Here is a 27,145-nt window from a genome sequence, read left to right as displayed (position 1 = left end):
AGATCTTGTGTCAATAATACCGTGGGTGTTTAAGTTACAGTGAGTCGGAGAATGAGTGTAAAACAGGCAGGATAGTATCAGGATCGTGGAGCTATGGCACAACACATCTGCTAAGCATCATGGGCACACCCCAATCAGGCATTGAATTAAAGCAATAGAAGCAAGTGATGTTGCAAAATCAGAAATAGTGGATGGCAGTAAACATACATTTAAAGCAACAGCACAATCAAGTGTAAATTAGGTACATTTGATGACAGTAGAAATACTTTGAATAGGAAAGAAGCAAATAGGGGTGAAAATTCACTGAAAAGTAAATGGCAGAAAACATACATTTAAAGCAACAGCAACTAATGAGGGTATAAAGGCAGGAAAATGGGATGGCAGTAGACATACACTGAAAGCAACAGAAGTGAATGTGGATGCAAAATTAGGAAAAAGTGCATAGCAGTAGACATACATTTAAAGCAACAGCAACAATGGAGGGTGCAAAATCAGCAAAATCAGATGGTAGAAGACATTTAAAGCAACAGAAGAAAATCAGGGTGTAAAATCATGAAAAAGCCAATAGCAGTAGACATACACTGAAAGCAACAGCAGCAACTGAGGGTGCAACATCAGCAAAAACAGATGGCAGTAGACATACCTAATAAGAGAAAGAAAAGCTAAGATTAGGAGTGTGTGACTGGCAGTGAAATTTAGTTTAGTGATGGAACAATAATATTTTATTTTGTAAAAGGAAAAGTCTGACATACTGTAATTAGGTCTTTCCTGTACACAACACGATTCTGCTTGGTGACAAGGGAACCCTCTAAACATTCATTATCAGAGCACACTGAACCCAAATATGGTTATATTACTCTTACACATATATCAGTACAGGTATGGGACCTGTTATCCAGAATGCTTGGGACCTGGGGCTTTCCAGATAAGGGATCTTTCTGTAATTTGGATCTTAAAGTCTACTAAAAATCATTTCAATATTGAATAAACCCAATAGGCTTGTTTTGTCTCCAATAAGGATTAATTATATCTTAGTTGGGATCAAGTACAAGGTACTGTTTTATTATTACAGAGAAATAGGAAATTATTTAAAAAAATTAGAATTATTTGCTTATAGTGGAGTCTATGGGAGATGGCCTTTCGGTAATTCAGAACTTTCTGGTTAATGAGTTTCCGGATAAGGGATCCCATACCTGTATATGGTAGAGCACATAGGGAATAACAGGCTTATTTGACTACAAGTTGCTAATATATATTATATATTATTATAATATATATTATATATACACATGTTAAAAATATATATATTCTGGTAACACTTATCTGACCAGTATTTCTGGAAATAATAGACCCTATCAAAATATAAAGCAAAAATAAGGTACTTACATTGGGCATCATCAATTCAGGCAAGTTTTGCTTGTCAGTACTATAATATGTTCCACTAGTGGCATAATCCAATTTATTTTGTATCGTATTACATTTTATGGCATTATCAGTGCACAGAATATTAACGGTTGTCTCCTGTAATAGACAAAGAATGCGTTTTATATTTGGTAGTAGCTACTCAGTGGACACATATCCAGTGAATGGCAGGATTTCTAGAATCAAGTCACTGATTCTGATTAACTGGAATGGGAGGCAGACTTACTTAGTACAAGCTTAAATTGATTTGCAGAGCACTTATGACTTTAACAGCACTAAGTTAAATGGGTAAAATGCTCTACGTCAGTGCTGGCTCACATTATTATACCCCCCTAAAGCAACTTTAAAATGAACCAAAGTGATAATGAGAAGTACATTGAACTAGCGTATATTTAAATGCCTTTCTGATGAACATACATTTAGTTTGGTATCATTATCCTTGTTCCTCTTCAATATCTGCCAGTTAATAAACGGTTGAGTGCCTTCTTCGTATTCAGTGGCTTCAAGCAAAAATACATTGTCAGTGCTGGGTACCATTCCAGAACCCATTCCAACAGTACAAGCTGTTTTGAGGTTGTCACCTTCCAGAGAAAAAACAAATAGTCATATTAAAATTCAACAATGTCTCTTTTTGTTAAGTTGTCTAATTACAAAGGTCTGCTTACTGAATGAATTTATTGGCAGAGAATAATTTCAAAAATAAAAATTGTTAAATTAAAGTTATGGTGCAGTGTATGTATACTACATAAGCTATCAATGATCCTGTAATGGAAAATCTATGTTGTAAATTATTGTTCAAAGCAGCCTGAAGAATATTTATATGTTAAAGTCTCCGTAAGAGACTGCCATTTTGGGGGTGCATTTGTCAAAAATACCTGTAAGCATGACTGTTCTTAAATTAGCAGAAACGAGTTCTTGAAGAACAGGCTTTGTTTCGGGCTTAAGTTGATTTTCCATTATTAAAAATCCTAGAAATATGAGATCAGATTCGACTTCTTCCCTAAAATACAAGAAACACATAAGACAACTTATGAAAAGGAAGAAGAGAAACGTCTTCATTAAATTATCCAAAAACTGTGCCTAAAAGCATAAGAAATTATAATATTTAAAAAACAGAGAAAAAAAAACACAAAATACAAGCAGGCAGTGCTTAGCTCAAGGTGCATGCCACAGGTCTATGCGCTCCGATAAGTGCAGAATCCTGCGGCTATTGGCACAATGACCAACACAGCAAGCAAAGCACATAACATGGCTAAGTGTGGCCTTGTAAATAACTCCCTATAAGTCAAGATAATAGGTCCCATACCTATAATACCAATTTAAAGGGGATATTCACTTTCAGAAAAAAATCTGAATTTGAATGAGCCCCTGTAACAAAAAAACATTTTTGTAATTCATCTTTATTATTCAAAATGTTTCGTTTTGAAGCTATAGGATAAGTGCTGCTAACAGGCTCTCTCCTCTGTCTTCTGAAGGGATCACTGACTCCATCTTGTTTTCTGCTGAAAACAGGAAGTTAACGCCCAAACTGGTTACTCTACATGCTTTCCCTCTCCTGCTTCATTTGCATTTCACTGATCTGATTGGCTGAATCTTGCCAACCCATGGTAACCAGTTCAGTGTCAACCTTTTTTTATTTTTTTATTTTTTTTGGCTACCTGCCAAGTCCTGGGCTGAGAAATCCCCTACTGAGAGAGCAGTGTTCTGATCCTGGTTACAAAGTACAAGTAAAAAAGGTGAAAAAAGGTGAATTAAAATGCCAGAGAGATGTATATTCAATATGGAGTTCAGAGGACTAAAACTATAACAAAAGGGGGTAAAAAGGAATAATTTAATATTAATAAAACAGATTATTCCTACCTACCTTTTTAAGTTAGGAAGTGAAATATTTTCTTCCAGTTCAAAATATTTATATGCCAAGGAAATGACTCGAAAGCCTTGTTCTGTATAATAGTCAAGTGTGTTCTTAAAGGAAGATGGTACTGTTTAGGGAATAGATTAGATAAGATTAATAAATGGCAAGCAAGTGGTGAGCAAATAGCCTCCCTAACCATGCGTCTGTGTTAGAACAGCATCATTAGAAAGAATGGGATGCATTTCTTCCTGTGCCCCCCTATGGTGGAATGCAGGAGAATTCTCATGAGTACGAGCCCCAAACAAGCCAGATTTGCAGATTCACTTGGGGGTGCCAGGCTGTTAGGCACCCTGCAGTCATTCTAGCTGCTTTTCTCTCTTCCCCAGCTGGCGTTTCTCTTCTTTATGCCATGCCACTTTGTTTCACTAAAGTTCTGCACATTTGGATTCCCAGGATAGAGAAGGGGATGTCTGGGACACTGAAACCACATGATGGCAGAGCACTCAAAGAAAAGTATTCTAGGCTGGTGCATTTTATAAGAAAGAAGCACTGGCCTGAGGTAGGAGGTTAGCAACTATAATAATTGGGTGGTGCTTCACAACTTGGCATCCCCAGTTATTATACCTTTAGTTTCCCTTTAATGAATTCTTACGATTGAAACCTATGACATTGTTGTACAGGCTAGGCATTCTTCATTTTAATATGTATTAGAAGCTTAGCACTGGGTGGATTATTGAGAAAGTCTGTGCCTACAGAAAGGGAATTGAAGGGGTGGAGGAAACAGGCAGTAATAAAGCTAAATTCTACCCTACAGTCTGGCATCATGTGTGGATTCTTCTAGTTTTGCTACACTCTGCACTGGGTCATCACATAGATCATAATATTTCTCCTATCTGATGTGCAGCTCAAATTTAGTCACAAAGAGTCACTGATCATGTGCTTTGCCTCAAGGAGACAGTGAAGTAAGAAGGATATTCTTATATTGGGCTACTTTGTCTTTGACCAGGCATATGGAACAGGATTTTCTATCCTTGATGGCCCTTAGTTCTCAGAGTATTTTCACTTAACTCACTTTATTAAAAAATTCATAATACCTGTTTCTTGTTTGCAAAATCTGACCACCATCTCTGGAGCTCCTTTTAAGAATAAGGTGAGTCTCTGTTCTCCTATTACTTGGGCTACAACAGACATTCGCTGCAGAGCAGAGGAAAAAGGAAACTGGAGCAAAATGTTGATTCCATCTACTGGGACCTTAATAATAAAAACAAACAGTAAATACCCATGAAAATGTCATGCATAAAATCCAAGCTACCGCTATCATAGCATTACATAAATTGATTCTTTCACTTTAAAACCAATTGATAAATGTTTCAAACTTTGAAAGTAAAAAGAATACATTTAGGTTGTGATCTAAGTTAATGTGTGTAAAGTTAAGGGTGGGGGCTTCTTTACGTTACTTCTATAAAATCAGTTTATGTAGTTTAGGTAGAAGCAAAGGCCCTAGATTAAGTTACACAAGTTATGCAGTAATGAAATCCGTTATATGGAAACCAGTTATTCGGAAAGCTCCAAATCATGAGAAGTCTATTTCCCAGACATAAATTTAATCAAATATTTAAACTTTTAAAACATATTTCCTTTCTTCTTTGTAATAATAAAACCATTCCTTGTACAGGTATGGAACCTGTTATCCGGAATGCTTGGGACCTGGGGTTTTCTGGATAGGGTATCTTTCCGTAATTTGGATCTCCATACCTTAAGTCTACTAAAAGATTATTTAAACATTAAATAAACCCAATAGGCTTGTTTTGCTTCCAGTAAGGATTAATTTTATCTTAGCTAGGATCAAGTACAAGGTACTGTTTTATTATTACAGAGAAAATTTTTAAAAATCAGAATTATTTGCTTATAATGGAGTCAATTGGAAATGCCCTTCCCATAATTCGGGAACTTTCTGGATAACGAGTTTCCAAAAAAAGGATCCCATACCTGTACTTTTTACTATAACTAACATATAATTAATCCTAATTGAAGGCAAAATAATCCTAGCGAGTTTATTTAATGTTTAAATGATTTATTAGCAGACAAATTGAGGAGATCCAAATCCAGTAAGGAATGTATTACCAGTATTAGGATTAAGCATGTAAAGCTAGACAACTTGCTGGCCACATGATTTATCTTGGTCTTGGGATTCTAAACTGACTTTTTATCAGGCATCTTAAAGCCGTGACACCAACTGAAGTGGAAATATGGCTCCAATTAAAAGATGCTAATAGCAACCCTAAAAAAACCTACAAAGGTGCTACAAACAATAGCTCAAGTGATGTCACAACTTAATAATGACACATTTCTTCTACTAGTAATCAGTCATTATTTTGTCATAATTCTCAAAATTATAGTACCTTTGATCCGGACCCTGGTTTAACAGTCACACATGAGCAACATTTTCCATCCACTGTGCAGGTTGCTTGACTCTCATCAATATTCTGTCCCAACAGAAACAGTTTCTTGTTAATTTTGTGTGCAGGTACTGGCTGGATACATACATATACAACCATATGTGTTGACTTGGAGAACCACTTAACAAAGGCAATATATTACCAAGCAGAAAGTTAGAACATTATAGAATTAGAAAATGTAAATTAAGTTTGAATTACCCATCCTGAACCTTCAAACATCTTGAAGTCTAATGGATCTCCATGAATTGCACCATCAAGGACAATCAGGGAGTGGCAGCTAGCAACAGCACCAAGTAAAGGCCCCCATGGTAAGGTACTTCCAGAGGTGAAATGATGCGCTTCCTGAAAACTGAAAATGAACATGTAGTTTTATTATATTGTAGAATGGTTATTTTAACCTAATAAATTATTCACTGCACTGATGTACAAGCAACAGTAAAGTAGCAATGGCTAAGATTGCAGTGTATTCCATTACAAGCAGTTATGTGAATGAAGGATACGTGTACTGTATGTAAAGAAAAGCTTATTAAATGCAGCTCAACAACCCAATAAAATAACAGTTTGAGTGACAGATGCTGTACTGTGTTTCACAAACATGACTAATGCAGCGTCGAGCCCGTTGTACCCCTTTACCCTCCCCCTGTGCCCACAATAAAGCACGGACAACTTAATTGGGGAGAGAAGGCCGCAGTTGTTTATTGCAGATTAACATAATCAGCAATTATATAGATATAAACAACCATAACTTTTATTAACCATTTTTAAATCCAAACATTAAATAACAGTCAAATAACTTATATCCTCCAAAGAGGTCTGACCCTGAGCCCAGGCCCGGAGCCTGTGTCCTGTCTACTATCGAAGTCCCATTCTGGATTATCCATCTCCCTGGGGACCCCAGGCCTACCCAGTTACCCACTCACCTTCCAACTGTACCTTTTTAATTTCCTCTGGGGCTCAAGGTCGACCCCACCCCCCGCACTGCGACTATTGTTTTCACCTATTTGGGAGGGAGGGAGGGATGCTGACTGCTCCTGCTCCTTCTGCCCGCCAAAGGACTGGTGAGATCACATCCGGGGTGTTCCTCCTTTTCTCTTGCTGCACTATTCAACTAAGATCCGGTGGGGGGGGAGGGAAAGGGCTGTCCTCCTAACTTAGTCATGCCCTTCTTCCCTTCCGTTTTACTCGGATCATTGGGTTCCCTAACAGTGTTTTTCAAACTGTACCAGCAGTGGGACCTCTTGAATTTCATGGGGATCACTGGTCACCAACTTAGTAAGTTGTAATATTTATCCCTTCTTTAAAAAAATAGGAGAAGCAAATATGTATAGTAAATGACCAATGTAACACTTGTATTCTGTTTATTCCCACCCACTGATAACATTTATACTCATTTTTATCCTGACAGGACTGCTGAGACAGCACAGCTGAGATTTTTGTGCATTTAAACATTTTTAAAAAGTCCAATGCACTTAATCTTACCAGTTTTCCCTGGAAGGTACAATGCCCCATAAGTCCAAACCTTCTTCTGTTAGGGTTCCTGTCTGGGGTGAGATGAAATCGGTTATAGTATATGTCAAATACATTATCCTTCAGTGGCTCCTGGGAGAACTTAAGTTTTTACACTTTGAACTCTGCCTCCTACATTGTATATTACCCCTATAAGCACTTATGTATCAGCTAAAAAGATACCTAAACCCCAAAAAAGGAACTTGTAACTGGTCCTCTAAGCACTTTTGTGGAATATGAGATAAAAGCCTTTTTAAAGACAATTTTATACTACTAGACAGGCTTCAGCTCAACATCTTTTTAAAATCACAAACTGCCTATGCACTTCCAGGATTCACTTAACCATGAACTTCTGAGAATCCCTGGATTCCCAAGATTGAGTGATAATATAAAAAGAACATTTTGCTAGATGACTGATTAAAGTACTATAAAACCCTGTTCTAATAACTCTCACTAGTGAGTTACCTTGTAGAGTAATACAGTATTGGATCCCTTATCCGGAAACCCGTTATCCAAAAAGTTCCGAATTACGGAAAGGCCATCTCCCATAGACTCCATTATAAGCAAATAATTCTAATTTTTAAAAATAATTTCCTTTTTCCCTTTAATAATTAAATCATACCTTGTACTTGATCCCAACTAAGATATAATGAATCCTTATTGGAGGCAAAACAATCCTATTGGGTTTATTCAATATTTAAATGCTTTATTAGTAGACCTAAGTTATGGAGATCCAAATTACGGAAAGATCCCTTATCCGGAAAACCTCAGATCCCAAGCATTCTGGATAACAGGTCCCATACCTGTATGTTTTTCTGAGGCCTGTGGCACCTTTTTCTATATGTATATATGTATATAATATGTGTTTTGTTCAGTGGCTGCCTCAAAAAGGCACATACAGAAGCTTCTGCACTAGGCAGATTTGAATATAGAAAATTATTTAAAAATAAGTTAAGAGGCCATACATGAACCAATGTTGCCTGCCAGCTTGGCTACTATCTGCCTGTGGCTACTCGTAATACTTAACAGTGTATGGCTTTTACATATTGTGCAGAAAAAGTTTGCTCTCAATTTCAAATTAAAATAACAATAAAATAAATGTTTATCACAAAAACACATAAAGCAGACTTAAAAAATGAAAGGAAAATATTTCAGGAGCATAAAATTAAATAGCAATCCTATAAGTGTATTTTACACCAATATAAGTGTATTTTACAAGATTATTCTTTAGACTATATTTACTTTGTCAAAACAGATGAGGTTTAGTTGTCCACAAAGGCTAATCCGATCAGGGCTGATGCAAAATATCCCATGTTTCTTTAGGCGATTCTGACTGTAGAGAACACAAACAGCCAATGCAGGAGGCAAGGAGACAGGAACAGCGCATGTCAGCATGATGAATCCCATCAGAACTAGGTCTTTCGGTTCTGCCTAAAATATTAATATAAATGATTATATCAGCCTGCTTACAGCCACTCTCCTCCCAAAGGCACCTGAGATAAGGTGCTATACAGATAAAGTATAATCTGTATTATAAATAAAGATATACATACATACAAGTAGGTTTTAAAGGGGATGCTCACCTTTATATCACCCTTCTTTGTAACAAATGCATATATTCTTATTTCTGTAAGAAATTAAATCACTTAAAAGAACTGCACCTCAGAAAAGTCCGAACCACTATCACTTTCAAAGGGGGAGGGGTCACTGACCCCCTTACCCTGCAGTTCCATGTTGTTGGCTATGTCAGTACATTCAAGATGAGAGTGTGGGCATGTGGACTGTATAATTGAGTTGAGGTGAACATCCCCTTTAAGCTGAACAATGATAAATAGATTTTAAAAGCAGCGTGCTGAATGCCCAGGAAAGTACTGTATATTTTCAAAGTAGGTTGATAGATGATCAACACCTTAAGAAAAATACAGATAAAGCAGGCACTTTTTATTTCAGCTCAGCGAAGTTCAACAAAAGTCTCCTTTTCCCCATTTTAATGCTATAGAGCACCACAGCATTCCCAGTCAGTTCAATTATACACTTGCCCCCATATATAATAAAAAGCACTAAGCTTGTCGAGTGCAGTAACCCACAGCAACCAATACAAATTTTGCTTTTAAGCAGGTGACCAGTAAATGCTGCCTGCTCATTAATTGCTATAGGTTACTGCATCTGGGCAAACGTAGTGTTTTTTTTAATACATATCCACAATATATAGATGCTAGGATTCATCCAAATCCTAAGCTGAATCCAGAATTGAGTGCACCCCTCTGGTTTTGCTTTTATAAAGATTCTGACTTTGTTTTACATATCTGTTTAGATGCAGTACCGTAATTGCATACTTACTCCTTGGAGTGCACCAACGACTACTGAGTATATAAGACCAAAGACTGAAACTACTGAAAGTGCAGCAATGACCCAGAAAACATCTTTGTAGAGTTTGAACTTTATTGGTTTTGGATAAAGGATGGACCTCACAAGATCTCCTTTCGTGGTGTTAAAACCTTAAAAAGAAAATGATGGAACAATTTAAAAAAATATTTTGAAAATCTGGCACTAAGAAGAATGCATTAACACTATTTCAAAAAATATTAAATTCCAATAAATATTTAAAGGGTTAGTTCATTTTATAACAAACTTGTAGTATGGTGTCGACAATGGGATACAAATATTTTTTTAATGCAGCTCTTAAGTTTGTAGGGTCCCAGCATTAAAATTAGTTTTATGGGTTGTCATAAGAGGCTGGAGACAAAGCATCTCCACCAAAACTATGTCTGAATTCCACCTCACTGGCAGTAAGAGTTACATAGATGTCCTACTTAATTCTGCATTTACTTATAGCTTATTGTAGAAAATCATTAAACAAAAGTATGGGATCTTTTATCCACAATGCTTGGGACCTTGGGTTTTCTTGTTAATCCATAATTTGGATGACCATATGTTAAATCTACTAACAAATTAAAAAAAAAAAATTACAAAATGATATAATTGTTTTGTTGCCAACATAGATTTATGGAGTTTAGTCACAATCAAGTAGAAGATAGTATGTTATTCTTACATAGAAAAAGGGGAAAAATTATTTGCTTAAAAGGACATGTCAACCCCCAACCAAAAATTTTAGCAGAGAAAAGCCTCACAGCACTGTTTAAATACCTGCCACTCCTGTCCCTCAGAAGCAAACACTGCAGAGCTGGGTAACTCCCTCTCCCCCCTCCCTTCAGAATCTCCTTGTCTGCCTGGCATGGTGCACATGCCCAGTTCCAAGCCGTTTAATGAGCATGCTCACTTGAGATGAATCTCTTCTCTACACATCAGACGATTGAACTCTTTAACCACGCCCACAGTCAATCCTCCAATGAGCCGTTCGCATAGGCAGTTGCTATACTAACTCTGCCTTTGCAAACAAGAGCTCTCTGCTTCCTCTCTTGGAACACATTCTTCTGACTTCAGGCAGGAAAGTTTAACCTTTTCACTGCTGAATCTGATCTGCAGGCATTTTATAAGTGAGTCTTGTAAGCTTATACAGTGTTTGCTGAAATACTTAAGCAATGTACACTTCATTCCTTTTTAATTTTATTATTGTTTAATGCCCTAACAGTTTCATTTTAAGGAAGAAGCTGTCTGTACAGCTTTGTTTAAAAAAGCAGAAGCTTGAAAAAAAAAAATCCTTGAAGAGGTCAGGCGCGCGCTCTCAGTGATGTCACCCGGCAAAATGGCCGCCGGGTGACACGCAAAACGGAGCAGAATAGAATGCGGTGGTGCAGGCTGTAGAAGGAGATTGAGGGAGCGGCACTTATGCAGTTTAAGTGGGGGTATGGCGCCCTATCCATTAGAAGTGAAATTAAAATTAGGGTTGACATCTCCTTTAAAATAGACTTCATGAGAAATGACTTTCTAGTATATCTTGTTTTTCCTGTCCTGGCAAAACAATCCTATTGGGTTTATTTAATGTTTAAATGATTTTTAGTATGGCGATTATGGAAAGATTCTTAATCCAGAAACCCCCAGGTCCCAAGCATTCCAGATAATAGATCATATACCTGTACCAGTCACTTTAACGTCTGCAAACTTGAAACTTTCAAAAAGATATCTATGCATTTTACAAAATAAGTTTGGTAAAGGATCAGTGCATAGTTTGAAACAAATAGCCTTTATGATATTTTCAGATACTTAGATCACAAACATATCTAAGTTAGGCAAAAATAAATATAAAGCAACTGCCTTGTTCTGCAGGCTATACAGTGTTGATATATCAAGATTCTGCTATTTTTTAAGTCAGCGGAGTAAAATAAAAGCAGTACTTTTCGAGGCTGGGGCATTTATATAAAGAAAATGTATGCATATTGTTACAAAATCCTAAATAAGGATTTAAATATTTAGTGATTTGAAGTAAACACAATACAGGCAGAGGATATGCTGCTTCAAAAGGTGTACGGTGACAGTTGCAGTGTTTCACTAGGAAGTTGCACCAATGGACACTACAGCCTTGTGCACTTATGACTCAAACATTCGGCAACATAAACTCACCAGTGTGCAGTACAACAGCTTTTACCAGCCCATCACTATCTGGCTTCGTCTTGGTGACTTCAGTTCCACAGTAAAGCATGTGCTCCTTGTAATTGTCCCCAGTGTAAACGTTCCATGGAATGCAGTTGTCTACACAGGGCAGGGGTGTTTTTGTAACAGGAACACATTCTCCTACAATAAACAAAGTGTAAGTTATTATTGCATAACTATATCATCTTTTTCATGATTAATTTATTATGCTCTGAAGCTTTTTTGGCTCTCTAACCTAAGGAGACTAAGGGGCCAATTTACTAAAGGTCGATAACACTTATCGCATGCTTTTTTCCGTTAAAAAGTATGCAATATTTATTTTGTGCATGCGATATGCATTACTACGCATATCGCATGCACAAAAAACCACTTTATCGCAAAGCGTTATTTTTATCACATTGAGGTAATTATCGCATAGAAATAATACTAACGCATTATTCACAAACACATATGAAGAGTTAAACGCGCAAAATATTGCGTTAATCTATGAGAAAATTAACACCTACTTGGGGCAGGCGGTACTTAAAGAACATTGCGGTTCGTGAGCTTTTGGCAACACAACATGGACTTTGCAGTGGGATTTTTTCAAGTATGTGTCTAGAGTCAGAAGTAGTTCAGAACAGTAGTTTTCCAAAAGCAATGGTTACGTGCGTTAATTGCACGTGGCGAAATATATTGCGCGCAGCGGAAAATAGCGCACGCAGCAGGAATTAACTCAAGAAAAACGCTCATCGCAATTTAAATGATGCAAAGAACATTGCGTATTAATTATGATGCCTGTCCTTTTAGTGAATCGAGCGTTAAGTCGCAAAAAATAAGAAGCGATAACATTTTTAACGCATGCTATAAATAGTGCTCGTTTTATCGCCCTTTAGTGAATCAGCCCTTAAGAGAGGTTGCAGGAGTATAAAGTTGAGTTCTATGTCGACAAAAATGAACATAGTAATTTGCATTGCATACCTCTGCCACACATGTATGGTTTCAAAAGTGTAAAAGTGTCTTTTTGGTCCCATATTTTATGCTATAACTGGTATTAGTTTAATGTTTGCGTAGGCCACCCCCCACATTACATTTGCAAATAGAGACCAGGATTCCTTGTGAACTCACAAATATGTTCAGTTGTGGCAAAATGTTTGGAGAAATGAAATAAAAGTTGACAGAAAACCTACCAAAATATAAAGATACATCACATGGTGATAGCTTTAAGTAGATATTGCTTCTTTTGCCATTATACACTAATGGGTGGATGGGAAAAAACATCCTGGTACAATATGGTTTATAGGGTAAAACAAACTTAGAGGGGGCACAAGGAGCAAAGAAAAAAAAGAAAGTCAAAGTCTGTTTATATTTTCCGGCGTATAAGACGACCCCCGACTTTGGCACGGATTTTTCAGGGTTAAAAAGTCGTCTTATATGCCGGAAGATACGGTATATATAGAAAATATATTTGGCCCTGCAAACTGGTGAATCAAGGGCCAGCTTGGTCTCAGTTGTTGAAACTAGTCACCAATATCTGCCTTCATAGATTTTATTGCAGGAGTGTGGTGAGTACATTAAAAAATACGGTACCTGTCAGCATCCCTTCATTTATAACACAGCCTCCAGATATCAGAATTGCATCACAAGGCAGGTACATTTTTTTTTCAGGTAAAATTATTACATCTCCCGGAACTAAATTTTGGGACTGCACTTCTTCTATGTCTGAAATGTGAGAAATGAAATTATATTATGTCCACCGGTATTAGGCAGTTGTATTTGAGTATTTTAACACAATAACAGGTTAATAGTGATGGGTAAATATTTCTCTTTTTGCCTCACTGAAAAATTAGCAAAATTATTTATGTATGTATACGTTTCATTAGTGATAAATAAGTTTAGCAATCACTGAGGTTAGTTGTAAACTAAAATGCTGTAGGGCAGGCATATCAAGCAGAAATGACACAGAGGGTCTCCCAGACAAGAGGACAAGAAACACGCCATAGAAAAGAGGGCCACTTGAAGTTGAAACTGATCAGAGATACCTGCTCTAGAAGAGTAATCATTGTCATGTTAGAGTGGGCAAGCATTGTGAGCCCTAGTGAGATTGGAGTTGGTTTGCCAGTTAAATAAAAGAATCAGTACCTCTGGCACAAGGATTTCCTAGAATAAGAACTATGCATAGTTTCTAATGTTCGAGGTGTAAAACAGTAAATTTACTTACGGTTTATATCATGGCAATGTTTTCATACTTAAATTCTGCCTACACAAATATTTCTACTTGGATCTAAGGTGGGACAGTTTCCCAAAAATGGGAAAATATCTTGATATTTTTCCTTTACATACATTAGGGAAGATTGTGTCATTTCCACTGATGCATGGGGAATCAATCACAGCATTAGCATCTTATTCAACTGATGCAATTACAGGTGTAGATACAATTTACAAGGGGAATCCTGGAATTAACAGCAGCTGAATGAGAGGTGTTAATTCTAGGGTTCCTTTGTGCCTGTGCTTTGCACATGTGCACAATTCATCAGAGCAGGCACTTTGGCACTAGCTGCATGTTGTAAGGGCCCTTACACACTGGTATTTGTTAGTGCGTCCCCTGGCAGTCGATCCTTCATGCATTCCACCACGGTATTATAAGGGCCCTTAAGAGTGTGCATAAAGTACCTTTGAGAATAGCTCCAAAGCTTACAATGTATCATCAAGTTCACATTGCCCTTGTGTTTATAAATGAGGCCTTTACCAGTAACCAACATCTTTAATGCCATTTATTTGTTCTACACTAAATCAAGTCCAAAATTATTTAATAACACCTATTTGATTGTATACATAACTTTATGATCTTACCTCCAGTTTTCCGAAGAACAGTAACCATGACATTATTGTGGAACTCAACCATTTTATGTAATTTTACAGATTGCTGTAAGACAAAAAATATGCGTTATCCAACAAACAAACAAACAAAAAAGGGTTTTATTAAAATAAATACTTAGATACCTACCATCCTCAGCAAGGTGACAGTAGCAATAATAGACAAGATGGTGAGAATTAATATGGCCATGGAATATTCAATATATCCAGCTGAAAGCCATAAAATTAATGCATAGGCTTCAAAACAGTAAACCGGGTTTAAGATCTATTTTGAAAACAAAATGAAACATTAGTACAGTTATACATTAATATTACTTATACTTTAGCAGCTTGCAAATTAGAAGAACGAATGTATTTTTATGGTTTCTAGTTTGTCTATATTTAGGTGTAATGCAATTAAAGTTATATTATTCAGAAACCCAATATATAAAGAAAGCTCCAAATTACAGGAAGGCAATATTACATAAAGAAAAACTATAATGAATAGAAAACCCAGTAATATGATGCAGTATTAAAATGAAACCCCACACAAAAATAGTATTGTTAAATAAAGAAGGTATAGTTTTAAGTAACTTTCCAGTATGCATTAACATATCTTTTAATGGTTTGAAAGTTATTTTTATTTATGATTGGTACTGAGACTGTTGACATTTTCCACAATTCTGGTTGGTAGGCAGTAAGAACAGAGCTGTCTTGTACCTTCCATCACTGTACTAGTACTTACTAGTGATGAGTGAATCTGTCCCATGTTTTGCAAAACGGCGAAAAAATCTGCGAAACACGCTTGTTGCGCAACTTTTTATATTTTTTTTGACACACAACAAATTTTTCCCCAGCGAATTTTCGCGGAGGTTTCGCAAAACAATTCACCAATGCCAAAATGCAGAAATTCACTGCAAATCCATGCCTGGTGAAACAATTCGCTCATCACTAGTACTTACTGAATGAGCACTGTATTGAGCGAGTAGGGAATAATAAATGACCCCCAAATGAACTGCAAATTGGCTACTAGGTGCTATTATGATTGGCCACCGAGAGCCAAACAGAAAAAAAATATTTCTTACAACCTTTTCAGGATAGATAACATTTTTTTACATTAAACATTAAATAAATCTTCTACTGCTACCAGTATGGATTTATGCAGCTTAGTTACCATTAAGTACAAGACACTGTTTTACTGAGAATAATTTAAACATTGTAATTTTTTGCTTAAAATGTACTGTATGTATTATTGTCTTCCGGTAACTTGGAGCTTTCTTAAACTGTAATAATGGAAGTAAGTGCAATGACACATGGTAAAAGCAAGACCTGTTGGAAACATGGTTATCATGAGTTAACAACTACCAGTAAATCGTCTTATTGCTCTATGCTTAATAACAATAAAACACTGTGGAAAAAGAACTGTCAGAATGAAAATAATTTTTACTGAAATCGTTTACACTTCCCACACGTCTCCCACTCCCTGTACCCTGTTACAAAAACATATAAAAAAGTTAATTTGCTTTTGCATTAAAACTCTCGTTTGAATTCTCCTTTGCTAATCCCATATGCCCCAAAATCTGCTGACATCATACTTTGTACAAATAAGAGCTACTTGTTTCTTTATCTATATACTTCTTACCTCCCTAAAAAGGAGCTTCCATATCGGAGTTATTTCCACTTCAATTGAATTTGATCCACAAATTTGCCTCCTGTGCATCAGAAATAATATTATGTGAGTAATAAGCAGTTAGGTTGATAGCAACATGATACCACTTGCTGCAGATTTCATCTAAAATGGCATCACATACTCCCTTTATTATGGGAATATTTTTTAACTGTAACTGTGTTGCTTAAACTGCAAGGTTATGGTTTTCACACTCTGGGGCACATTTACTAACCCACGAATGGGTCGAAATGAGTCCGATTGCGTTTTTTTCGTAATGATCGGTATTTTGAGATTTTTTCGTATTTTTTGCGATTTTTTCGGCGTCTTTACGAATTTTTCGTTACCAATACGATTTTTGCGTAAAAACGCAAGTTTTTCGTAGCCATTACGAAAGTTGCGTAAAATCTGGCGATTTTTCGTAGCGTTAAAACTTGCGCAAAAAGTTGCACTTTTTTCGTAGCGTTAAAACTTACGCGAAACTTCGCACCTTTTAAGTTTTAACGCTACGAAAAAGGCGCAACTTTTCGCGTAAGTTTTAACGCTACGGAAAAATCAGGCGATTTTACGCAACTTTCGTAATGGCTACGAAAAACTCGCGTTTTTACGCAAAAATCGTATTGGTAACGAAAAATTCGTAAAGACGCCGAAAAAAATCGCAAAAAATACGAAAAAGTCGCAAAATGTTCGTTTTCAAGTCGGAACTTTTCCAATTCGGGTCGGATTCGTGGGTTAGTAAATCAGCCCCTCTGTCTAAACAGCAGATTCTAATTTGTGATTGTTTCACATTCTTATTAAATTCAGCTCAGACAGGCTATTCTAGTTCAGAATAAATGAATTAACCTTGTAGCAACAGGATTCTAGATAGGGAGCATCTGTGGACAACACTGGAGAACAGGGTCATTATCGCTCACCAGCTTCTGTAGGTACGGTGTATAAAATACAGCATTTCTAACCATATGTAGTTTTTAAACTTTAGGCTTTAAATCTTATTTAAGATGGTAGGAGTTTTACCAAAATGTTATTTATCCTTCTTAGGTAAAGACGTAAGTAAGTAAGGATACTTCTATGGTAAAAAATATTTGAAGCCAATGCTGTTAAGGGGCTCATTTACTAACTAATGATTTTGTACTTTAAACTCAATTAAAAAAAAAAAAAAAAGTCGCAGAGAAAAAACACTGTGACTTTTCTGAGATTTACTATGCATCTAAACAGCTAAAAATCTGAATTTTACAATTCGATTAAACTTTCAAGGTACATGTAGAAGTCAATGGCCCTTCCCCTTTCCTTGAAGTTCTTTGTATTGTCTCCAAACTTTAGAGATTTTGCTGGGTTTTGTCTGAAAACTCAACTGAAAAGTTGGGATTGTCACGGCAACAATACGCAAAAAGCCACATTTTTTCAACTTTTCTCACAGCGACTTTTCCTTGTGACTGTTTTTAGTAAATATAAGACAATGGGGAAAATGAGTTTAGTCAAATTTGAGAATTAAAAAAAGTTCGAAATTATGTATGAGTTTTGCTCCTAAATGTTTAAGATAGATAATACAAGGCTATTTTTTTTAGAAAATCAGCAAGCTGTACTTTTTCTCAGGTCTCACTTCCCTGTGGCTCAGATAAATATCAGAAAAATGCTACAGACCAAGCCGAACCTACAGCAAAGATTTACACAAAGCAAGCATTAAGAAATCTTTCTTACAACTTTAAAAAATGTGCCCAAGTGAAGGTGCTTGCCTAAGAAATATTATTAAAGGTAGTAGATGAGAATATACATTGGTTATTTTGTGTTAATGTGTTTACATGCTGCTAATGTGGATTTTTATGAGTGGCCATTTTGCATTGTTACATCTGAAAAAAATGAAGTTACAATGTAATAGGTTTGTCCTATTCCTTAGCTAGGGGAGACAAGTGCCATTAAATCATAAATGTACAGAAACTCTAGGTTTTACATACCTGTTATCTTGTTCTTCTTTACTGAACCCTGAAGCAAATTTTGTGTGTATATCAGAACAGGAATGTGTGTCATCCAAAACCCTCAAATGAAAATGGCAAATTAGTTATGCGTTTCTAACACATGACAAGACGCATCTCGCACTGTGTGCCTTTTACTTACCCACTTTTCTGAAATGTGCCTCTAAATGGATTCCAAATATATCTCATCTTCTGTACGTGCATATATCGAACCTAATACACAGAGGGGTAAAGAATTACATAATGGGCCGAATTTAATTGGGAGAAAAGCTCATCTACTAATTCAATTCCACTTTTTTCCATAGAGCCAGATGCAATTCAATGAGAAAAAAATGATCTCACTGTTTATCACATGAAAACTGGAAAAACTGAAAGTGGAACATTATATGATGCATGGAATTTTCCATATAACCATCTAAGGTCTAGATGAGATAAAAATAAATATATTGCCTATAACCCCATGTCCTTTCAAAATAGTTAATGAGAGTAAGGAAACAGTGCATGTTACACATAATTGCTGCATATTAAATGGAGAGTTCACTTCCAGCCTGGACATTTATTGTTGCAGAATAAAGGCACAGAACATTTTCCCCTGCTGACCTCTGAGGCTCTTGATCTAAATATATTGCTATTGCAAGGCAGTGCTGTTTTGTTATACATAATATACTGTATGTAAAATAAACATTGCTCTGCTGTTGGAGCTATAAAATAAACAACAGTAGAGGTTTAAAACTAAGAACACTTTATAATACATGGGATCTTATAATACATATGGGATCCCTTATTTGGAAAGCTCATAATTAGAGGGAATCCATTTCTCATAGACTCCATGTTAAGCAAATAATTAAAATTTTTAAAAATAAATTACTTTTTCTCTGTAAAAATAAAACAAAACCTTACACAGGTATGGGATCTGTTATCCAGAAAGCTCCAAATTGCAGAAAGCAATCTCCCATAGACTCCATTATAAGCAAATAATTCTAATTTTTAAAATGATTTCCTTTTTTTCTCTGTAATAATAAAACAGTACCTTGTACTTGATTCCAGCTAAGATAAAATCTGTCCTTAAGCCCCAGGGTTTGGCCACATAAGTACCTTCTCTATCACAAATCATGTGTTCCATAGGCCTCATAATATAATGCAATGAACACATTATGGTAGGATGTTTTCATATCAGTACACAATTTTAGTTCCATTTACCAACCTTCAGTTCAGTATTTACTGGCAGTTCTTTACTGTCTTTTTTTTCAGCAGTGTTATTATTCATGTATGCAATATGGGAAACATTGGCAACATGAAATGACTTTACTTTCTTCATACAGCACTTTTTCTGTTCATCCTGGAAAAAGATTGATTTTTATGAATACAATTTTCAGTGCATATATTGCAGCAAACACTTTACATCTACTGTACATGCATTCCATACAAAAGAATCCACTGTCAGAGAGAGACAAAGGGGCAGATTTGTTATTGGTCAATGTTCGGGTTCATTGATGTAATTAATGTGAATCAAGTTTTCTTGCGATTACTTTTTTTTTCCAAGTAGGATTTTTTTCACAAAACAAAAATCTATAATTTCCCAAGCTTATTACAAAGGGGAAAACAGTTGTATAAAAACAATGTTGAATCACAGAATCTCTCTTCTGATGTTGCTTTGCTTAGGAAAGACACAAATAAATGTATCTGAGATCTCTAATCTCTTTTCCAAAGAAAGCAATATCAGAACTCTCCTCCTCTTTCTTATTTCTGACATGTTCTACCAACTAGATGACTGTTAGAAAACTGACCGCAATTCATTATATTAGCAGTATACATTTTTATTACTATCGTGGAATCTTGAAAAAAATTAATGTAAATTGTTAGAGTGCATAGAATTAAATTTAAAACAACTTGGCATACATTTATTTTATTCATTATTTCATTATGGCTTCAAAAGGAAATGAAAATATGACAGTAAAAAGCCCATGTTCTCAAATGCATTGAAATCAAAATAAAGGGCAATTTCATAAATGCTCTACCCAGCATAGTATATACAGTACTTTACTGCATGCATGACAAACAAATGTGGCATGATTTGCACTAAACATTGGAAAGGTTCAGGAATGATGTAATGTTAAAATAAAAAGCATCTATCCTCCCCTCTAAACACGGGTGAGCCTTAAGCCTGTTCACAGAAATATTTTAACCACTTCAACCAAAGTGCACTGAAGCAGAGTCACTTACAGTAGTTCTGAGCAGTAAAATGTCAGCCTCTTCCAAGCTGCAAGGGTTGCAAACAAACCAGACATACATCTCCTGTTTCCAGTACAAGAGGAATCGAATTAATCCAAGTGAAAGCACGTATCCCACATAACACAAGGCTTGTCTCCATCTCTTTGTTCTGTAGCCAAACACTTGCTGTTGAATAAATGAGAGAGAATATAATGTTGATGTTTAATGCTTGACTAAAGTTTGCATGTTTAAGTTCATTAAAGCACCACTTTGCCTTTATTTTTAATATTACCTTTAGATTTAAAGTTATATGTATATCTCATTTTTATTTGCAATTTGTTCTGTTGATGGTAGTAGTAGTTATAAGTTTTGCATTTGTTCCTATGGTAATGTATCAATGTAGCTTTCTCAAATGGAAAGCAAGTTCTATGTGTGCGGATCTTTTTTCTTGGACAGCTCTATGGGATGGGATGAAGTACCATTGTAAGATAGCTTTATAGAAAAAATATTTATTGTATGATTCTTCATCAAAACCTTCCCCAACCTGATTCACTGCTTTGTACAGCAGGTCATACATACTGAGAAACTGAACTCCCAGACTATATGGTTTCTTGCCATTTATCCATAGAAATGCTAATGAGCCTGCTGCCATGTCATGTGTTAATTAGCAAGGAGCGAGAGTTGTAGATCAGATGCGTGGCTATATATATATATAGTCTTGTAAAAATCGGCACTCACCAGTATCGGGGCAACGGCTGGGTGCTGACAAAAATAATGCATCAAACTCAACAGTAGCATCAATCAAGTCAGTGCTTTATTTATTTCAGCATACCATCCACGTGTTTCAATCACCACAGGATCATCATCAGGATGATAGACAGGAAGTGAAGTGTCAGGTTAAAAACCTGCAGTATCCAATCAGTGTTTTTACAACATTAACCCATTCAATAACATGTGCAAAGTGTAATCAAATACAGGTATAGGATCCATTATCCAGAATGCTCGGGACCAAGGGTATTCCAGATAAGGGGTCTTTCCGTAATTTGGATCTCCATACCTTAAGTCTACTAAAAAATCAATAAAATATTAATTAAACCCAATAGGATTGTTCTGCATCTAATAAGGATTATTTATATCTTAGTTGGAATCAATTACAAGGTTCTGTTTTATTTCTACATAGAAAAAGGAAATCAGTTTTAAAATTCTGAATTATTTGATTAAAATGGAGTCTATGGGAGATGGGCATTCCGTAATTCGGAGCTCTCTGGATAACGGGTTTCCGGATAAGGGGTCCAATACCTGTACCAGGCACTTAAAAATCCCCATATGATCAAAAATAGAATAATTATCAAATATCTAGACTCATGATAATACATAAACTAGGACATATCCCATATATATCAATGTAGTAAGCCACATAGCAAAGCTAATATAAGCTCATATAAGCAAAGCTCATATAATTTTAAAACACATATAAGTCAATCTATCAGGACACATGACAAAGTCACATGTCATATCTAAAAATTGAGTTTATAAATATTACCATTAACTTCAATACTCATCTAAACTCATGATAATACATAAACTAAGACATATCCCATATATATCAGTGTAGTAAGCCACATGGCAAACCTCATAGTGAAATATAATTTTAAAACACATATAAATCAATCTATGAAGACACCTAAAAAAATTGGTCATAAGGCCATCATTTAATCCCCTAGGGGCCCAATGGATCCAGAGACTTGACACAATTGCCCCTAGGGGATTAAATGAGATGCTATCACTATCTTGTTTTATATAAACTGACTGCTGTGTCCCTGGGTATTTCCTATATGATGGCCTTATGACCAATTTTTTTAGATAGGATTGGTTTATGTTATTTGAAGTTAGTTAATTAGCGTGATCCTAATTTAAGATATTTGATGCTATTTTGATCATCCACTACCCTAGGTGATCTTGGTCTTTATGTAGTGACTTCCTTAAATGTTTTTTAAGTGTGACTGCTTTTAACTTTATAAAGATTGTAAGAAATGTGTTTTTTATTAGTATTGGACAATTTTTGTCCATTTATTTGTTCACATTTTCTAACTATGAAATTGAAATTATTTTTTACAACACGTTAGTTTTTATCACATTATAATTTTGGGTGGGTAACTTATTTTCCCTATTAGTATGTAATAGTTAATGTTTATGAGTATTAAAGTTAATGGTGATATTTATAATCTCAATTTTTAGACATGACATGTGACTTTGTCATGTGTCTTGATAGATTGACTCATATGTGTTTTAAAATTATATTTCACTATGAGCTTTGCCATGTGGCTTACTACACTGATATATATGGGATATGTCCTAGTTTATGCATTATCATGAGTTTAGATGAGTATTGAAGTTAATGGTGATATTTATAAACTCAATTTTTAGACATGACATGTGACTTTGTCATGTGTCTTGATAGATTGACTTATATGTGTTTTACAATTATATTTCACTATGAGCTTTGCCATGTGGCTTACTACATTGATATATATGGGATATGTCCTAGTTTATGTATTATCATGAGTCTAGATGTTTGATAATTATTCTTTTTTTGATCATATGGGGATTTTTAAGTGCCTGGTATTTGATTACACTTTGCACATGTTATTGAATGGGTTAATGTTGTATAAACACTGATTGGATACTGCGGGTTTTTAACCTGACACTTCACTTCCTGTCTATCATCCTGATGACGATCCTGTGGTGATCGAAACGCGTAGATGGTATGCTGAAATAAATCACTGACTTGATTGATGCTATAGCTGTGAGTGCTTTCTACTGTTGAGTTTGATATATATATATGGCCTGAATGAGACCCTACCACTTGGCTGCTTTATTTGAACACTCATGTGGGCATCGATCTGTCTACATGGACCTGTCTACTGTATTCTGTCATGCTGCTTTGAACTTTTTATTTTCTTATAATCTACCTACATGGACATAAATGTTATAATATATTATTTTGGTTTGAAACTTGTCAAATTACTCTTTGGACTGTTACCTGTCAAATTACTTTGCGACCACTATCTCTCCTCCTGTATGATCGGCATTGAAACATATTTGTAACATTTTTGATAATATTGTGTTGCAATTCAGTTATATGTATCCATCCCTGCTGGGCTTGAGTCAAACGTATACACATGAATACACAGCTCCAGTTTAATATTTTTTTATTTTTTGCTTTGTTTATGCCATCCTTTGGTCCTCCTTTAGCACACTGGGTCCTTCCAAGATGTGCCAGCTACAATGAGTGCCCCGCGTGGGACACATGACATGCGCTTTTAGGCCACATATACCTGATGCGATTCCGATTCCCTGCTGACTCACGATGCCCTGCGGAGGGCTATGCTTACCCTGCGTACCCCCTTCAACCCTTGTAAATGCACTCCCTACCACTGAATCTAGCATGAATTATAAAGTTTGCTAAATGTTCTTTCTTAAAGGGGAACTAAAACCTAACTAAAGAAGTAGGGCAGAAATGTTGTACATTATGTTTTGGGCATCTGTACCAACCCAAGGCAACCACAGCATTTCTAGGGTTTACTTCTGGTTCATATAACGTTTCCTGACATCAGTATTTCTAGTTAAACCCCTTTACTGCCAGCGATTTGGAAGGTTTATTTGCACAGAACATGTATTGCTAGGCAACGGGTTTTCCCCATACTGGGGGTAGATCATCATTAACAGGATGTCACTTTCCCTGCCAACAATGCCATACCAACATTGCAGCAGGGAAAAGGGTTAAAAGCCTAACACTGCGCATGTTGTAGAATATAATAACATCTTTGTACTGTATCCCATATCTATACAGAATCAGTAAATGCAATGTGTTATAATATTTTGAATTAGGGTCTGAAATAAGAGGCAGATTAGAGTAAAAATGTAGAAAGTGAGTTCACCGTTTGATACATTTGCTTCTAAAAATCCCATAGGAATGAATAGAAAGTGGGTGAATTTTTCGTGGTGACTTCTAATCTCACATTATGATACATTTGCCCCTATTTGCCCATGGCCTTGAACTGTCCATGAAAGAGACTATCAACATTCTGCTGAAAAGATGCTACAAGTGCTTAATAACAATTTTCAAGTAAATTACATGATGTACTTACAAATTCATTTTCTGAGCCTTCATTGACTATCCCATGATGTGTGGCTTTTAGTTTTGCTTCCATTGCTGCATCCACTCTTATGGTTCAATTCAAATCAAGAACTATGTAGAAACCATGTAGAAGGCCAATTGTCTTCTCCAGTTGTTACAGACAGTTAAGTGTCAGTGAAAGCCTCCAGTTTCTGTTCTATATGGGCACAGGTAACCCCTCCTTCCTGTCACTCACAATACAGGTCTTTCAGTGTCTGAAATATATTAGCTAAACTTCCATTCAATGAGCTTACACCTGTGCTTTTAGAATTCCAGTATAGGTTACAGTTAAATATTAAGATCTTGTGTTGCTTTATTTATTTAATGGTGAGCGGGGGGAGGTAATAGACATTCATAAAAATCACATTATATTTCATATTATATGTATTGGGAGCAGTACATACTGTATAATTTTAAAATACAAATAAATGTCCCTTAAAATGAAGTAGTTCAAGCTGACTGCCAAATTATATTTATACTTGGAACCCTTTTGCTCCTGGCTTCTTCTCTTTGGAAGGGCAGGTTAGTTTGGTCAAACCCTTCTTATCAGTTTTTCTTTTAATACTGGGGTGATCTTAGCTCCCCAGCTGTCTTACAAGCACCAACATATATCTTACTCTTTAAGACTAAGGGACGTTGTGGTGTAACAGTATACAGGTATAGGACCTGTTATCCAGAATGCTTGGGACCTGTGGTTTTCCAGATAAGGGATCTTTTCATGATCTGGATCTCCATACCTTAAGTTTAGTAAAACTATTTAAACATTAAATAAACCCAATAGGATTGTTTTGCCACCAATATGGATCCATGCAGCTTAGTTACCATCAAGTACAAGGCACTGTTTCATTACTTCTGAGAAATTCCTGCTGCATTCAAGACATACAGACACAAACATGTGCATATACAGGTAGGAGATCTATTATTCAGAATGCTTAAAAACCTTTAATAACAAAAAATCAACAGAACCATTTGCTAACTATATGGACCTATGTAACTGAGTTACCATCAAGTACAAGGTATTGTTAAATTATTGGGAATCAGAATTCATTTCTTAAACTGGAAAATACAATTACTGCAGCCCAGACATTTGCATTTATTAGCAGTGGCTCTGATTTTTCAAATAATCTGGTAACTGTCCATAGTAGGGCACATTACCTCAAACATTACCCTACATGCTGTGCAACTTGTTTGTTACATTTTGTGACCACACCTTGTTTTTGGATATTTGCATAACTAAAACTGGCAAACTGGTTTAAAAAAGACTGAAATCGAGTGAAACCATCATTTGCATCCAAATAACCTCCAACAATTCTCTTTTATCGTAAACCTGATTTTCTCAAATAATACACATTTTTACAACTGATTTAGTAATAAGTGAATCTGTCCTATTTTGCTTCGCTGGAAAATCCGCAAAACAACAAAAAGATTTGCAAAATGTTGAAAAATTAGTGAAACGTGGAAAATGTCAGATGACAAAAAAATGACGCTTGCGGCAAAAATTTTTTGCTTTTGCATCTGTTTCGCGAAACAATCCACCAATGGTGAAATGCAAAAATTCGCTGTGAATCCATGCCTGCCAAAAAATTATGCTCATCACTAATTATTAATCCTTATTGGAGGCAAAACAATTCTATTGGGTTTATACAATGTTTAAATTATTTTTTAGTAGCCTTAAGGTATGGAGATCCAAATTACAGAACGGGACCCCATACCCAGAAAACCTCAGATCCCAAACATTCTGGATAACAGGTACCTGTATTCTTATTTTTTATTGCTTGTTTTTCAATTCAATATTGCTCCCTAGTTGCTAAGGTAATTAACCTCTAGTAATAAATTAACAAGCCTGACACCTACATAAAAAAACAAAATAATGAAATAATCACAGACAGAGAATTGAAGACCAGCTATAAATAGTCTTGGGATTATGCTGTCTGCATTACACTAAAATATAATGTTAGGAACAGCTCTTTGAGGAGGCTTAGGTTATAGTTTTCAGATCACAATGTAGTTTTACAGGACTTGTTTTTTCAGTCAGAAAATTCACTTTGTAAAAATACTTTTAATGGTAATGTCAAAGTTGCTACATCATTTGCTTCTGTAGAAATATAACCCCATCATTAAGCTTTACAGCTGTTAAACCTGTTTGTTACATTTCATGACTGAAATGATTTAGATTTAGATTTATGTTTTTGACAAACTTTCAAACTGGTTTTAAATCGACTGAAAATACAAGATCCATGCCCAGATTTGCATCCAAATCATCTAAGGAAGTTAATAAGGTTATAATATATCATACACTATGCTAATAAAGACTCTTCCTTCCAAACCTAAAATAACTTTATCTCTCTAGCTGAACAAGTTTTTTCACCTATAATGAGATGCCTTTATGGGTCATTCCTGAACTGCAAGCGGCTCAGGTTTGAGGGGCAGATCTGTATCAGGGCAAGAGTTGCAATTCACAGTGTACATGGAACAACCTTGTAAGTGGAA

At 35.7% G+C, this 27,145-nt stretch overlaps 1 protein-coding gene across 5 annotated transcripts in view; it reads right to left on the bottom strand.

Moving 5' to 3' along the window:
* Positions 1–24,802, bottom strand: part of atp13a-like (ATPase type 13A-like) — a 38,758-nt gene extending 13,956 nt beyond the window's left edge. For 2 of the 5 annotated variants that reach the window (XM_004914411.4, XM_004914412.4), the window contains exons 1-21: positions 24,627–24,802; positions 20,488–20,661; positions 19,469–19,603; positions 18,407–18,477; positions 18,247–18,327; positions 16,271–16,340; positions 14,780–14,914; positions 14,626–14,698; positions 13,363–13,494; positions 11,764–11,934; positions 9,583–9,740; positions 8,485–8,673; positions 7,216–7,277; positions 5,935–6,085; positions 5,680–5,763; positions 4,372–4,528; positions 3,287–3,404; positions 2,298–2,422; positions 1,840–2,003; positions 1,387–1,521; positions 581–643 (exon numbers count right to left, since the gene is read on the bottom strand). In XM_004914411.4, coding sequence (XP_004914468.2) covers positions 581–643; positions 1,387–1,521; positions 1,840–2,003; positions 2,298–2,422; positions 3,287–3,404; positions 4,372–4,528; positions 5,680–5,763; positions 5,935–6,085; positions 7,216–7,277; positions 8,485–8,673; positions 9,583–9,740; positions 11,764–11,934; positions 13,363–13,494; positions 14,626–14,698; positions 14,780–14,914; positions 16,271–16,340; positions 18,247–18,327; positions 18,407–18,477; positions 19,469–19,603; positions 20,488–20,661; positions 24,627–24,689 — 2,511 coding nt within the window. In that variant the 5' untranslated portion in view covers positions 24,690–24,802. Of the gene's footprint in view, positions 1–580; positions 644–1,386; positions 1,522–1,839; positions 2,004–2,297; positions 2,423–3,286; positions 3,405–4,371; positions 4,529–5,679; positions 5,764–5,934; positions 6,086–7,215; positions 7,278–8,484; positions 8,674–9,582; positions 9,741–11,763; positions 11,935–13,362; positions 13,495–14,625; positions 14,699–14,779; positions 14,915–16,270; positions 16,341–18,246; positions 18,328–18,406; positions 18,478–19,468; positions 19,604–20,487; positions 20,662–21,213; positions 21,335–24,626 lie in introns of those variants that run through there. The other 3 variants (XM_002936880.5, XM_012963383.3, XM_018094358.2) reach the window with 2 other exon arrangements.
* Between the last annotated feature and the right edge of the window lie 2,343 nt (positions 24,803–27,145).

This window comes from Xenopus tropicalis, chromosome 5 (assembly GCF_000004195.4).
Source record: "Xenopus tropicalis strain Nigerian chromosome 5, UCB_Xtro_10.0, whole genome shotgun sequence".
Classification (NCBI taxonomy): Eukaryota; Metazoa; Chordata; class Amphibia; order Anura; family Pipidae; genus Xenopus; species Xenopus tropicalis.
This window is presented reverse-complemented; position numbering and strand designations above follow the sequence as displayed.